The 16,334-nt window shown below is 43.2% G+C and overlaps 1 protein-coding gene across 1 annotated transcript in view; it reads left to right on the top strand.

The window, feature by feature from the left end:
- Window positions 1-15,024, top strand: part of LOC129530544 (histone-lysine N-methyltransferase 2C-like) — a 43,635-nt gene extending 28,611 nt beyond the window's left edge. The window contains exons 11-13 of the mRNA XM_063696137.1: window positions 6,056-6,184; window positions 8,256-8,380; window positions 14,464-15,024. Of these exons, the coding sequence (XP_063552207.1) occupies window positions 6,056-6,184; window positions 8,256-8,380; window positions 14,464-15,024 (815 nt within the window). The remainder of the gene's footprint in view (window positions 1-6,055; window positions 6,185-8,255; window positions 8,381-14,463) is intronic.
- The last annotated feature ends 1,310 nt before the right edge of the window (window positions 15,025-16,334 follow it).

Below are 16,334 nucleotides of genomic sequence, written 5' to 3'. Positions count from 1 at the left end.
TGTTTTTATGCCAGTACCATACTGTTTTGATAACTATCACTTTGTAATATAAGTTGAAATCAGGTAGTGTGATACCTCCTACTTTGTTTTTCTTTCTCAAGATTCTTTTGGCTATTCAGCGTCTTTTATGATTTAATACAAATTTTAGAATTGTGTTTTCTATTTTTATGAAAAATGCCTTTGGAAATTTGATAGGGATTGCATTGAATCTGTAGATCACTTTGGATAGTATGGACATTTTAACAATATTCTTCCAATCCACAAACTTGGGGATATCGTTATATTTATTTGTGTCTTTAGTTTTTTTCTGTTTTTTTGAGACAGAGTCACACTCTGTTGCCCAGGCAGAAGTGCAGTGGTGTGATCTCAGCTCACTGCAACCTCTGCCTCCTCCTGGGTTCAAGCAATTCTGCTGCCTCAGCCCCCCAAGTAGCTGGGATTACAGGTGCCTGCCACCAAGTCCGCCTGGCCAATTTTTGTATTTTTAGTAGAGACAGGGTTTCGCCATGTTGGCCAGGCTGGTCTTGGACTCCTGACTTCAGGTGATCTACCCGCCTTGGTCTCCCAAAGTGCTGGGATTACAGGCGTGAGCCACCATGCCCGCCTGTGTGTCTTCAGTTTACTTTGTCTGTATTTTATAGTGTTTAGTATATAAAGCTTTCACTTCCTTCATTAAATTTGTTCCTCAGTGTTTTATTTTTTTGATGTTATTTTAAGTGGAAATGTTTTCTTGACTTTTTTTCAGATCATTATTTGTATAAAGAAATACATCTGATTTTTGTATATTGATTTTGTATCCTGCTACTTGACTGAATTCATTTATTCTAGTAACTGTGGAATTTTTAGGGGTTTCTACATACAAGATCATGTCATCTGCACACAGGGATAATTTTACCCCCTTTTTTCTGCTGATGCCTTTTATTTCCTTTTCTTATGTGATTGCTCTGGCTAGGACTATGTTGAATATAAGTGTTAAGAGTAGGCATCCTTGCCTTGTAGCAGATATTGAAGAAAAGCTTTCAGTCTTTCCCTGTGGTAGGTTTGTTTTTGAATAGGCAATACCTGTGCATGATACAAGAAATACAAAAGTCTTAAAAAGAGTGAACAATGTTAAGTTAGCCTACCTTTTGGCCATCCCTTCCTTGGAAAGAACCAGTGTTTTCTTATAACTTTCCAGAGATTAGTCATCTAGATACAAGTATGTATATATGGGAGAATTTCTCATATTTGGGTGATAACGGTCTTTTTCTCTTTTCTTTTCTTTTCTTTCTGTCTTTCTTTCTGTCCTCTTCTCGTCTCTTCTCTTCTCTTTTCTTCGTTTCTTTTGACGGAGTCTTGCTTTGTCGCCCAGGCTGGAGTGCAGTGGTGCAATCTCGGCTCACTGCAAGCTCTGCCTCCCAAGTTCATGCCATTCTCTTGCCTCAGCCTCTGGAGTAGCTGGGACTATAGGCACCCGCCACCACGCCTGGCTAATTTTTTGTATTTTTAGTAGAGACAGGTTTTCACCGTGTTAGCCAGGATGGTCTCTATCTCCTGACCTCGTGATCCACCCACCTCAGCCTCCCAAAGTGCTGGGATTACAGGCATGAGCCTCCGTGCCTGGCCGATAACGGTCTTTTTCTTTATTTCAGCCTGTGGGAATCAGAAGGCCCTTGTGAAGATGTTGGTTAGAAGAGACTTTAGCTACAGTGATACCACTTGTGTTAGGGCACTGTATGTGCTACTTTATGCCATTTGTCTCAACATGTATGCTTACTGGTGTCACTATGAACCTCATCAATAAAAGTGCTCTCTTGGTTTTTACTGTCCTTGTGTGCATTGTTTCAGGTGAAAGGTGGTCTTTGTACTAGATCCAGTGCTATCCTTGGCCACAAACCATTGCATATTATTAATTTGGGGATTTCCTCTTTATCATCCTGGAGATCATCTTCTGTTTTCTCCTGTGTTACATGTGTTTTCTGCAATTTCATGAATTTCCCTTTATTTCTTCCCTCAATTTGGGTGGAACATATCTTCCGTAGCTCCCTGACAGAGAATGTGTGGAAGGTAAGTTTTGAGCATTATATACTTCTGAAAATGTCTTTATTTTACCTTCCTACCTGACTCATCTTTTCCAGGTTGGAAATACATTTTCATTTATCATTTTTAGTCAATTGATCCACCGTCTTTTAGTTTCTAGTATATGAAGAACTCGGTTTTTTCTATGTGACCTGTGTTTTCTTGGAAGCTCTTAAGATTTTAGGAAATTCTTTGTCCTCAGTGTTCTAAAATTTCATGAGGATAACGTCTGTTTTTGTCTATTTTTGACATTTAAAATCTGTTTTGTTAGGCACTGAGTGGTCTCTTTCAGTCTGCTGTCTTATATCCTTCAGTGGTAGGAGATGTTCTTGAACTATATTATTGATAACAATTCCCTCTCTTTTTCCAGAATTCTGCTTTTCAGATGTGAAACATACTCAGTTTTTCTCTGCTTCTTTCCAATCATGTCCTTATTTTATCTTCCTCTACTGAGTTTTGTTTTTATTTCAGTTATTTCAAGAGCTTTCTTTCCTCCCTTTGAATGTTTCTTTTGTAGCATCCTATTCTTGCCTCAAGGGTATCTTATATTATCCCTCAGAGGATTTTAATCTTTTTGAAGATTTTCTTTACTTCCTACTTAGTCTGTTAATTCCAAATTGTCTTTTATGTTCTCAGGTCTCTGTCTTTTATGTTACAGATCAAGGGTGTTGCAGATCTTCTGGCTTCCATGGCCCACATTGGAAGAAGCGTTGTCTTGGGCCACACGTAAAATACACTAATGATAGCTGATGAGCTTTTTTTAAAAAAAAAAAACCTCATAAAAAGTCTCATAATGTTTTATGAAAGTTTATGAATTTGTGTTGGGCTGCATTTAAAGCATCTTGGCTGCAGGTTGGACAAGCTTGTTATAGACCATTGTCAGATAATCTTTATGGTACATGCATGATTAAAAGTGAAGAACTAAAGATGGAGACTGGATAGATAGTGTTTTTATTTTTAAAAAAGGAATTAAGTAGTTGATTAGAAAGCTTTGAGTATGTGGTGGTGCTTGTCGATTTGTAAGTTTAGTGGGGTGATTTGTGCTGACCATTTGGTGAACCCTCTGGTTTCAGTATCTTTAGATGTTCTTCTTGAACTGATCAGGTTCCCCACAACAGTCTTTTCAAACCTCATACTTGGAGGCTAGAGATCTGGCTGCTAGCTTTCTGAGAATTCAGTGGGGAAATGTGGGGTCCAGCAGCGGGAGCAGAATGGGGTTGTCCACACTTAGTATGCCCATATTTTCTTGGTCCTATTTTCGATCTTCATCCCGTTGTTCCGTTTAAGGTCACCCAGGAATCCTGCATCCCACAAATGAGAGTAGCAGCTTCTCAGTGTGTAAACCTAGGAAGCAGGTGTAGGGAGTATAACTTCTGCAGATAATTAAATCTCTTGTTGCTTCAGTTTTCTCCCACTTATTTCCAAAGGTGGCCAGTTTTCCTAGTTTCTCAGCCTTCTGAGGATTGTTATAAACTGGATTCTTTTTTTCAGTTCTTTCTGCTCTCAACTGAGAATTTGCCTTTGTTAAGTTGTTTTTCTCCTTTCCTATTGTCTTTTTTTTTTTTTTTTAAGGAGATTGGGTCTTTCTCTGTTGTCCAGGCTGGAATGCAGTAGTGTGATCATAACTCACTGTAGCCTCAACCTTCTGGGCTCAAGCAATTCTCTTCTCCCACCTCAGCCTCCCAAATAGCTGGGATTACATGCATGCCACCATGCCACAGCTTGATTTTATCTTTTAAAAATAGATTATTTCAGTGTGTTTTTAGTAGGGTTTCAGGAGAATGTAATTTTAATGTATGAATTTAGTCTGCCACCTTAACCCAAAATTCCCTGTCATTAACTTTTAGGTGGGTTTATTTGAAGGTAAACAATTGGTATTCTCATCTTTGGTGTTTGTTTTTTTCAGTAATTTTCTTTTTTCTTTTCTTTTCTTTTCTTTCTTTCTTTTTTTTTTTTTTTTTTTTTTTTGAGACAGAGTCTCGCTGTCACCCAGGCTGGAGTGCAATGGTGCCAACTCGGCTCACTGTAAGCTCTGCCTCCCGGGTTCACGCCATGCTCCTGCCTCAGCCTCCCACGTGGCTGGGACTACAGGCACCAGCCACCTCACCTGGCTAATTTTTTGTATTTTTAGTAGAGACGGGGTTTCACCGCGTTAGCCAGGATGGTCTCGATCTGACCTCGTGATCCGCCCACCTTGGCCTCCCAAAGTGCTGGGATTACAGGCTTGAGCCACCGCGCCCGGCTTTTTTTTTTTTTTTTTTTTGAGAGATGAAATTTCACTCTTGTTGCTCAGGCTGGAGTGCAATGGCACGATCTCGGTTCACTGAAACCTCCGCCTCCCGGGTTCAAGCAATTCTCCTGCCTCAGCCTCCTGAATAGCTGGGATTTTAGGCGTGTACCACCACGCCCAGATAATTTTGTATTTTTAGTAGAGACTCACTATGTTGGTCAAGCTGGTACGGAACTTCTGACCTCAAGTGATCCACCTGCTTTGACCTCCCAAAGTGCTGGGATTATGGGCATGAGCCACCGTGCCTGGTCTATAAACTTTTCTTTTCATGGTTTAGTCATAAGTCCATAGCCATTATCAGATTGTTATGGAATTGGCCTCAAATATAGACCAAATATAATAAAAAAGAAAAGACAAATACCCTGTTCATGCCATTACAGAAATACGTTATCTCTAATACTGAGAATATTGAAGGAGTTAACAACTTGATTTTAAAATGTATTTGATAAACATGTCTTTTTCCTGTAATACAATGTAAAGCATATATAACTTGGAAAAGTTTGATTACCACAGTGTTAAAATAGCATTCTCTAAAATAGCATTCTCTAAGCATTCCATTTACCTCATTCAGTGAAGTATTTATTGAACATGTATTAGGTATCCTACTAACAATACATCTGTTACTAAGAAAATCTGTGTACCTGTTCTCATGGAGAATATAATCTAGCAGGGACACAGATTTTAAAGAACCAATAAAAATGAAGCATGACGTTCATACATGCAAGCATGAAACTGTTTGACATAATCTTATCTAAATATCAGGAATTCTTTAATACAGTGAAGTTTAGAATAAATCCTGAAAGATAAGTTAGGTAGAAGGCAGAAATTGGGGAAGATAGTGGAAGAAAGAGGTTGATACATTCAAAGAACTGAGTATAGTTCACTGGAGGGAGTGAGATGAAGCTGGAAAGTTTACAAGAGACTGTTGTAATGGGCCTTGCAATTTGAAGTTTATTTTGAGGGCATTTGGGAAGACATGAAAGGATTTTAAGCAGAAAATTTATACATATTTATAGAAAGATCATTTATGCAGTAATTTAAAGAATTGATTGGAGAGAGGTAAGCTTTGAGGTGGGGAACTAGATAGGAGCATATTGTATTAATAGTGAGTCATCTGAGGTTGGACTAAGATGGTAGTAGAGAGTGATAAAATGCATTTCAGAGGTATTGAGGAGTCTTGGTTGTAGGAGGAAAGAGATTAGGAATGATTAAGGTGGTCTTCCAGGCCTCTGTCTTCTCCAGGTTACATTTCCATGCCTTTTAATGATGATAGGTAACATGGGAAAAAGGAGAAAGTTTATTTTAAATTAATAGTTCATTTTGGATATACAGTTTTCAGTAACTAGGTAATATTCAATTATAGCTGTGGTTGAAGCTCAGAAGAGAGTTCTAGTCTAGAGACCTGGACCTGAAGACATAATTAAAAGCAAGTGAATTTGTTAAGTGCAAATGGATTGCACTTAACAGAACTCTGAGTTCTGTGTTCCCCTTCTCTGATTATGTTTTATTTCATGGGAACACTGCACTAAGCAGCACAATTTCTACAACCATTTGGGGCTGCTTCTATCTCCTTTCATACTTTCCCTACCAACAGGGATGTACAATTAAAATGGCTCAGCAACAACCCTACTTTTTATTCCCCATTATGTAGGGATTAGATATTTGATAGGTTTTTCCAGTTTTGTGTATATATTTACTTTTTTCCAGAAGGAGAACTTATGGATTGTGATGGAAAATCAGAATCTAGTCCTGAGCGGGAAGCTGTGGATGATGAAACTAAGGGAGTGGAAGGAACAGATGGTGTCAAAAAGAGAAAAAGGAAACCATACAGACCAGGTATAGTGCCTGAGGTAGACATTTCAATATCATCAACACTTGGTTAATTAAAGAAAAATGCAATACTGAAGACTTCAATTAAAATTAAATATTCAGGATTAAGAACTGTCTAAACAAAAATATGTGCACATAAATTAAAGAACTAAACTATTTGAATACAACTTTTTAGCTCCAGAGTTCTTTATTTTGAATATGTGAATACTTCACAATGAACCATTATTGAATGCCTTATCCCAAATGTTAACCATTTTATTAAATGCTTTACTAGATTGGCTTTTGTTCATACTTGGACTTTGAAGGCCATTTATATAGTTCCTCTGGATGTGTACTTCTGTAACGCTTTTAATTTTCAGTATTCACTTTCTAATATCTTTTTTTGAAAAAACTTACTTCAGTGTTTATGCAGGAGTGCCAGTAAGTATACAGTGTGAAGGGGAATAAGACAGAGTTATTATGGCTCCTAGAATTTATAGTCTAGTTAAAAACCATGACTGATTAAACACTCATTTCTTATCTGCCTCAGGAGTGGAGAGAAAAGCGGTCTTGCTTGTCAGTTTTATTTGCCTTATTGGAAAAAATTATTAAAATTGTCACAATACAGAAGTTGTAGGCTTTTATGTATTTATTTAAGAAAAATTATTTTCCGCTTTTCACACGTGTTGAGTAGGCTTTCCTTAGCCAGTTTATTAATATCTTGTTTACCAATGAGGTTTTAAATTAGATTCATACAATCTTTATGCTTCTTATTGCTTATATTTTATTGGTAAGAGTGATCTAAATCCCTTTAGATATGTAAGGAAGAACTTTCTTACTTCGTTCGTATTCCATGAGACCTTAAAAGATAACCTGTCTTTTAAATAGGTCATATCTATAATAAGGACCTAAGATGAGTTGCTTCTAAATCGTTTTATGAAAATGATTTCATTTCTTCGTAATCATGAGGCTTATAAGTGTACTTTTTTAGACATTGCAGATTTCTTCCAGGAACTTGTATTTACTGTTTTCTTTTCCTCTGCCTCACATGGAAGTCAACCCTCTAATTGAGGGACCCATTAGGTCACAGAGTATATTGCTAGACAGCGATATCATTTCACAAAAGCTTATAGTGTTGACTGTGTACCAGACCTCTATTCTAAGCACTTCACTTATGTTATTTGTCCTTTTAACATATGTATGAGAAGCTGCTTTGCCTTACCCCCATTTTTAACCAGTGAAAGAATTGAGGCATTGAGAAGTATTTAGTGAGTAAGCAGAATTACATAATCTGACTCCAGATTCCATGCTCTTAACCACAGGGCTCTATGTGTCCCATGTATAAATGCCCTCATACGTTGGAGTACCAGACACCATCCCCCTGAAATCATATCAGTCAAAGAATATTTGTGTCATCTAGGTAGTTCATGTCTTCTGTCCTCCAGCTAATGTACCAGTTAGCCAGTTAATATACAGACACAGTCATCCATCACTTAAGTTCAGAGAAATACATCATTAGGCATTTTCATCCTTGTGTGAACATCATAGAGTGCACTTCCACTAACCTAGGTGGTATAGCTTACTACACACTTAGGCTGTATGGTACGCTAAATTCATTTTAAAAAATAAAGTAATTGTGCTACGGTGTTATAACTATGGTGATGTCTGTATGTGGTGGGAATTTTTCAGCTCCATTATAATCTTATGGGACCACTGCCTCAACATGCAGCCCTTTGTTTACCAACATCATTATGCAGTGCATGACTGTTATGTGATGTATGAGACACTAATATTTGTCAAATAGATAAGCCAGCGTAATTTAGTGTTTGATATTTACACTGATACTGTTTAGAAGAGGAAGTGCACACAGGTCTTTTTGTATTCTGTTTGATAAGTGATAACAGTGGCTTTGCCTTTTTTTTTTTTTTAGTTGCTTTTAACTTCTATTTTACCTAAAACTCAGGTTATTTATTTAGACTAGCACAGATTTAATTTTGGAAAATGACTTACTATTCAAGATAAAGCATTTTTATCCTGTGTACTGTGGAAACGTAGGGAGAAATTATTTATCAGTTTACCCAATTTCTTTTTTGGATAGGTATTGGTGGATTTATGGTGCGGCAAAGAAGTCGAACTGGGCAAGGGAAAACCAAAAGATCTGTGATCAGAAAAGATTCCTCAGGCTCTGTTTCTGAGCAGTTACCTTGCAGAGATGATGGTATAGTACTGACTTAAAAAAAATTTTTTTTTTTATGTAACCCCTTGATCCTGATATTTCTATTGGAAAGAACTATCCTAAATAATGTTACAGTCAATAAGAACCTTATTGCCTCTTATTGTTACTCAATAAGAGTCTTATTGCCTTTTATTGATGAAAGGATTTGAGTGCATATAGAGTTCATATCTGTAATACAGCAATCAGGTTCTATAAGGAAATGGTTTAAATCCAATAGACTTTATTCTTTTGAGATTTTTTGACAAGCTCTTTTTTCCTGTATCGTTATTAAATATATTTTCTATATTTAAATATAAATGGTTTAGGGACTTAATAACTTAGTTACATAAGGTACTTTCTGGTCATCTCCAAAGCCTTTCTTTGACTGCCTTAGATACTTATCACATAATATGAAATTCTCAAGTGACAGTGCATCTCAATTTTTATCTATGTATGTATGTATGTATGTATGTATCTATCTATCTATCTGTCTATCTTAGGGTCTCACTATGTCACCCAGGTTGGCCTGCACTGCAGCCTTGCACTCCTGAGCTCAGGCAATTCTGTCCTCAGCCTCTGACATAGCTGGAGACCACAGGCACACAACCACCATGCCTAGCTAATTTTTAGGCTTTTTGCAAAGACAGGGTCTCACTTTGTTGCCCAGGCTGGCCTAGAACTCCCGTGCTCAAGCGATCCTCCTGCCTCAGCCTCCCAAAGTGCTGGGATTACAAATGGGAGCCACTGCGCCCGGCCGTTAGGGAGTTCTGTTATCCCCATCTGTAAAAAGGGGAAAATGGAGTCAAAGAGAGTTCAAAGGAAGCCCCAAGGTGGCACAGCTGGGGAATCGAGTTTTGATTTGAACCCAGAGAGCCATTTTCAAGAGCTCAGCCCTGACCTGCTGTGGGGGTCACCGCTCCTAGGTGTCACTTTGTATTCTGGGAGACTTGGATTCCAACTCTGCGGGGGGATCTCAAAATGGAGGATGGCGTGCTTGCCCCAGAGTCAATGCCCAATCAGTGATTGTTATTATTCTGTTTTCCTAAGGCCAAGGTCAACCACTTAAGACAGAAAAGAATGGTATGAGTCAGCATGGCTTTTGGCATTGGATCTGGGCTAGAATCCCACTTTCTTCTAGTTGTAGATCTTCAAGTAAGAGAATTAAGTCAGAAAGTTAACATCAGGCCCCAGTTTCCTCATCTGCAAATGGATTTAAGCATGAAGGTTATCAGGAGAACTAAGTAACACCATAATATAAATCAGCTTTGGAGCTGAGAGTGGTACATAGTGGGGGTGCAGTAAATCATTTTGTTTTTCCCCTTTTATTATTATTATTATTTTGAGGCAGAGTCTCTGTTGCCCAGGCTGGAGTGCAGTGGCTCCATCTCTGCTTACTGCAACTTCTGCCTCCGGGGTTCAAGCGATTCTCCTGCCTCAGTCTCCCAAGTAGCTGGGATTACAGACACGTACCACCATGCCCGGCTAATTTTTGTACTTTTAGTAGAGACAGGGTTTCACCATGTTGGCCAGGCTAGTCTGGAATTCCTGACCTCATGTGATCCTCCTGCCTCTGCCTCCCAAAGTGCTGGCTTCCCACCGAGCCTGGCCTGTTTTTCCCCTTCTTATCCCTCCTCTTCTCCTCCCTGTTCTTCTTATTTTATTTATTTTATTTTTTGAGACTGTCAGCCAGGCTGGAGTGCAGTGGCACGAACACTGCTCACTGCAGCCTCGACCCCTTGGGCTCAAATTATCTTCCCATCTCAGCCTCCTGAGTAGCTGGGATTAAAGGCGCGTGCCACCAAGCCCGCCAAATTTTTATTTTATTTTATTTCATTTCATTTCATTTCATTTCATTTCATTTCATTTTATTTTATTTTATTTAAGACAGTTTCACTCATTTTGCCCAGGCTGGAGTGCAATGGCATGATCTTGGCTCACTGTAACCTCCGCCTCCTGGGTTCAAGTGATCTCCTGCCTCAGACTCTTGAGTAGCTGGGATTACAGGTGCCTGCCACCACTCCTGGCTAATTTTGTAATAATTTTTGTATTTTGTAGAGACAGGGTTTCGCCATGTTGTCCAGGCTGGTCTCGAACTCTTGGACTCAAGCAATCTGCTGGCCTTGGCCTCCCAAGGTGCTTGGATTACAAGCATGAGCCAGCCACTGTGCTCAGCCCTCTTCTTACTATTATTATTATTACTGTTATGGTTGTAGAAGTAACCTGAAATAGAGATACATTTAAATATCTGAGTGATTTCAGCAAAGGAGAGAGACCCTGTGTTACTATTTTAGGAGTGCTCTTGATTGTGTGAACCCATTGAATACACCACTTACTAACCGAGCCCGGCCATTTTGCTCAGATTATTCAGAGCTCTCAGGACCATTCAGAATGAAATTCAAAATCTTTACCATGGCCAGAAAGATCCGTGCAATCGAGATGCACCATCCCTATCCTAATTTCCTGGCTTGTCTCCACGCCAGCCACAATGCCATGCTGGCCTCCTTGCTGTTCTTTGAAACACTGGGTGCACTTTGCTTCAAGGACTTCACTTTCCTGTCCCTGAACCTGGAATGCTCTTCCCCTAGAACTCCTTGTGGCTGCCACTGTCACCCCCTTCAGATCTTTATTTAGATGTGTCTATGATGAAGCCTTTCAGGGCCAATCTATTTAACATTTCCCTCACCACCCCTCCACTCTGTAGCCCCTTTGCCCCTTGTATTTCTCTCCATAGTACTTATTATAATATCTAACACACTATAATATCAAATGTTAACTCCATGAGGATAGGCATTTTGATCTATTTGGTTCCCTGCGGCATCTCCAGCACATAGAACAATGCCTGGTGTACATAGTGGGTGCTTATTAGGTACATGTCACATGAAAGAGGAAAAAAAACGAGTGTATTAAAGAATCCAGGAGCCGGGTGAGGTGTGTCATGCCAGTAATCCTAGCACTTTGGGAGGCTGAGGCGGGTGCATCACCTGAGTTCGAGCCCAGCCTGGCCAACATAGTGAAACCCCATCTCTACTAAAAATACAAAAATTCAGCTGGGTGTGGTGGCAGGTGCCTGTAATCCTAGCTACTAGGGAGGCTGAGGCAAGAGAATCGCTTGAACCGGGGAGGCAGACATCGCAGTGAGCCAAGATTGCGCCATTGCACTCCAGCCTGGGCAACAAGAGTGAAACACTGTCTCAAAAAAAAAAAAAAAAAAGAATCCAGGGAGGCCAGGAGCAGTGGCTCACACCTGTAATCAATCTCAGCACTTTGGGAGGCGGGCAGATCACTTGAGGTCAGGAGTTGGAGACCAAAATGGTGAAACCCCATCTCTACTAAAAATTCAAATATCAGCCAGGTGTGCTGGTGCACGCCTGTAATCCCAGCTACTCAGGAGGCTCAGGCAGGAGAATCACTTGAACCCCAGAGGTTGCAGTGAGCTGAGATCACGCCACTGCACTCCAGCCTGGGCGACAGAGTGAGACATTGTCTCAAATAAACAAACAAACAAACAAACAAAAACCCAAGGAGCACAGAACAGCTACATATTGGAACAGCTAAATATTGGAGCACCTACTGTGTGTTGACCGTTCCACAGCATGGAGGAAACTGGTCTTCCCTTGGAAGAACCTCCCCACTATTCAGGTGGTAAAAGAAATAACGTACCCAGGGCTAGGCATAATGCAGACAGTGTTATAAAGGAGGCATTGAACAAAGGAGAGAGTAACTGAAGGAGGTGGCATTTTGAGTGACCTTGGGGCCGATTAGGGTGGTTACAGGTTGATGCTTATATATATGGCATATACGTTGGGGGATTGGGTGGCGGGGAGGGGTGCAGACATTCAGAATAGAGCAAAGAGAGGAGTAAGTATAGAATGGTGTATCAAATGTTTATCCAAAAGCAGGATATGGAACTAGTAAACATTTTATTCACAGTGTGTATTTTTTTTGAGAGGGAGTCTCGCTCTGTTGCCCAGTGGCATGATCTCGGCTCACTGCAACCTCTGCCTGCTGGGTTCAAGTGATTCTCCTGCCTCAGCCTCCCAAGTACCTGGGATTACAGGTGCACGCCACTACGCACAGCTAATTTTTGTATTTTTAGTAGAGACGGGGTTTTGCCATGTTGGCCAGGCTGGTCTCAAACGCCTGACCTCAGGTGATCAGACCACCTCTGCCTCCCAAAGTACTGAGATTACAGGCATGAGCCACTGCACCTGGCCTGTTGTCTATATTCTATTTTTTTTTTTTTCTGAGATGGAATCTTGCTCTGTCACCCAGGCTAGAGTGCAGTGGCACCATCTTGGCTCACTGCAACCTCTGCCTCCAGGGTTCAAGCGATTCTCCTGCCTCAGTCTCCTCAGTAGCTGGGATTACAGGCGCCTGCCACAGCGCCCAGCTGATTTTGTTGTATTTTTAGAGGAGACGGGGTTTCACCATGTTGGCCAGGCTGGTCTTGAACTCCTGACCTCGTGATCCACCTGCCTCGGCTTCCCAAAGTGCTGGGATTACAGGTGTGAGCCACCGCGCCCAACCTGTTGTCTATATTCTAAAATTTGGATAATTTGGATATGGTATAGTTTATGTGGCAATTTTCTTTTGGAGAACATGTAGGTTGTTTCTAGCTTTTCGCTATTGGAAACGGTGCTGCATCCTTGTGTATGCTTTCTGCATGAGTGATATTTCTCTAGGATACATACTGTAATTATATGTTTGTCTTTTTTTGTGTGTTTTAATTTATTTAATGTCTGTGCTTCCTGTTAAAATACAAGCTCCATGAGGGGAGGAATCCAATTTGTTTTGCACCGCACTCTTTAATTACTATCTAGCCAAGTGCTTGGGAGAAAGGAGAGGTCAATAAATATATACTGAGTGAATCAGGCTGAAAGATTGGCTGGGACCATGGTGTGGTTTTGTATCCTAAGAGAGGGAGCCTGACTTATTTTGGAAAAGTAAAATATTTTTTTGGAGAATTTCACACAAAGCAGTAGCAGGATGGTTATTGGTGGAATTTAGGAAAACGTATTCTGGACTAGAAAGAAGGCAGGTACAGGAGGTGCGATTATGAGATTATTACACAGGCCAGAAGGAAACAAAGAAACATGGGTGGTGAGAATAGAAAGGAAAGGGTACATACATTTCAGAGACATTAGAAGGATAGGATTTGTGAGATTTACTAAGTAGCTATAAGGGGTGAAGTAAAGAAAGCATAGAAGGAAAGTTGATTTCTAGCATAGAACATTTTAATTTTACAAACATTTATTCTCTCTCCCAGCTCCATGGAAAAAGTACTCACTAATTGCTGTTGGTATATTAATTTGTATTACATTTTCTTCCCCACTTTCTCTTTTTTTTTTGAGACAAGGTCTGTGGCCCAGGCTGGAGTGCGGTGATGCCATCTGGGCTCACTGCAGCCTTGACCTCCTCGGGATCAAGAGATCCTTCCACCTCAGCCTCCTGAGTAGCTGGGACCATGGGTGCCAGCCACCATGCCCAGCTAATTTATTTTTTTTTTTTTTTTGAGACGGAGTCTCACTCTGTCCCCCAGGCTGGAATGCAGTGGCGCAATCTCGGCTCACTGCAGCCTCCGCTCCCTGATTCATGCCATTCTCCTGCCTCAACCTCCCAAGTAGCTAGGACTACAGGCACCTGCCACCACGCCCGGCTAATTTTTTTTTGTATTTTTAGTAGAGACAAGGTTTCACTGTGTTAGCCAGGATGGTCTGGAACTCCTGACCTCGTGATCCGCCCGCCTCGGCCTCCAAAGTGCTGGGATTACAGGCGTGAGCCACCGTGCCCAGCCCTATGCCTAGCTAATTTTTATATTTTTCTTAGAGACAGGGTTTCGCCATATTGCCCAGGCTGGTCTTGAACTCTCGGGTTTAGGTGAGCGCCTTGGCCCCCGAAAGTGCCGGGATAATAAGCATGAGCCACTGTGCCTGGTTTCCCTTTCAAAAGAGATTTTGGGTGTTTCGTGTCACTGTATCCACGATGCGTGCGGTCTCTTGTGCGTGGCTTCTTTTCCTGAGCATGCACAGCTGCCTTCTAACCCGCGAGCAATGGCTTTAAGGTTTTTGTTTGTAATTCGGGGGTGACCCAGGGGTTCGGGCCGCGGGCCCCTCCCCTCGCCCAGGCACACCTTGCAGAGGAGGGGGCGGCGGGGACAGGACCCGGGTCTGTGCCTGCGCACACCCTCGCGGGCCAACCCCACCCCCCCGCCGGGTACCTGTCACGGCTACTGCCGCGGCGCGCGCCCGCCAGGTTAAGCCAGATGGCGGGAGGAGGGGTGCGGGACACGGGGTGCGGGGAGGGTGGCACGGCGCGCGCGTGCGCAGGAGTCGCCGAGCAAGAACTGGTAGTGCGCGCGCTCGCCGCTCGCTCGCGTCCCGGAGGCGGAGTCTGCGGCAGCGGGAGGAGCAGGGGCGCGCGTATGCTAGTCACGTGGGCGCTGGGGCGGGGCCGGGGCGGGGCCGGTGCGGCCGTTCAAGGCAGGGGGCGGGGCCGGCGCGGCCGTTCAAGGCAGGGGGCGGGGCGTCTCCGAGCGGCGGGGCCAAGGGAGGGCGCAACAGCTGCTACCTCAACACTTTCTGACCCAACGGTCACCCAGCGCCGGACTCGCTGTGCCCCGGCGGCTCTAGGGACCCCTGGCGCCTACACTTAGCTCCGCGCCCGAGGTGAGCCCAGGCCCTAAATCCTCCGGGCAGGGGTAGGGGTGAGGGACGCTCCTTTTTTGTTGGGGCGGGGGTCTTGGAGGCGCGAAGGCACTAGGCGCCTCGGCGGATGGCTGCACCCCTCGCCCTCGGCTCCCCGTGTCTTTTGGGGGGCCGGGTGCGGGCGCGGAATCCGGGAGGTGTCCGCACAAAAGGCCGAGAAAAACTCCGCGACGCCTCCCTCCCTCCCTCGGCCCTCCCCGCCCTCCCCGCCCCCTCCTCTCCGCGCCCGCTCCTCCTCATTCAAACCCGGCCCGCCTGAGTGGTGTCAGCTCAGTCCTGGCCGCCGCCGCATGAGGAAATGGCCGAGGAGCCGGAGCCGCAGGTAAAGGGGGCGCGTCCCCCGCCCGCGCCAGCCGGGGCACCCGCCCGGTCCTGCGGGGGCTCCCGCGCCGCCCCCGAGGCGCCCGGCTCTCGTTGTCTTGTCCCCTCCCCAGGCTGACCTCATTTCCCCGTGTCAGCTTTCTAGCCGCTCCTCTAGGGCGCCGCCTCCCCAGCCGGCTCCTGCGCTTCCACCCACGGGAAGGTGCGGGCGATCCCGGGCTGCATCCGCTCTTGGCCGTCACACTCACACTGCACGATTTAGAAGGGCTTGGGGTGCGGGGTTCCCTGAATCTCCGCCGGGAGCGGGGGTCCGGGGGTCTGCGGGGGTGGGCGGTGGGGGTCTGTTCCGAAAAGTTGGGTCGCCCCGCGGGGCGGGTCTCCCAATTTGCCCAGTCGGCCCTTGGGGCGCGGGCGGAGGGGGGCCGTCGGCGTAGGGTCCCCAGCGATACCCCGGGAAGGGCCGGGGCAAGTTGGAAATGGTCAAAACAATGCGTCTGGACGGGCAGCATTGCTTCTTATTGTAGTTTTAATCTGCATTTCTCTAATAGCTAGTGATGATGACCAGTTTTTCATTTGCTTATTTGCCAGTTGCAAATCTCTATTAGTGAAGTATCTGTTCACATATTTTGCCCATTTTTTAAAAGTTGGGTTGTTTTCTTATAATTGAAGTTTATTTTTTCTTATACTCAAAATTTTAATTCACACATAATAAATTGTACATATTTATGAGGTACAATGTGATGTTTCAGTACATTTTACATTGCATAATGATCAAATCATGGTAATTAGCATATCCATTGCCTTAAACATTTACCATGTCTTTGATGTAAGAATATTCAAAATCCTCTCTTCTAGCGAGAATATGAGTGTATTTTAAATGTACATCTATTTGTTTTCGCACAATCCTATAAAATGATAGCTTGAGTCAATGAGTTAT

Source organism: Gorilla gorilla, chromosome 12 (genome assembly GCF_029281585.2).
Source record: "Gorilla gorilla gorilla isolate KB3781 chromosome 12, NHGRI_mGorGor1-v2.1_pri, whole genome shotgun sequence".
NCBI lineage: Eukaryota > Metazoa > Chordata > Mammalia > Primates > Hominidae > Gorilla > Gorilla gorilla.
This window is presented reverse-complemented; position numbering and strand designations above follow the sequence as displayed.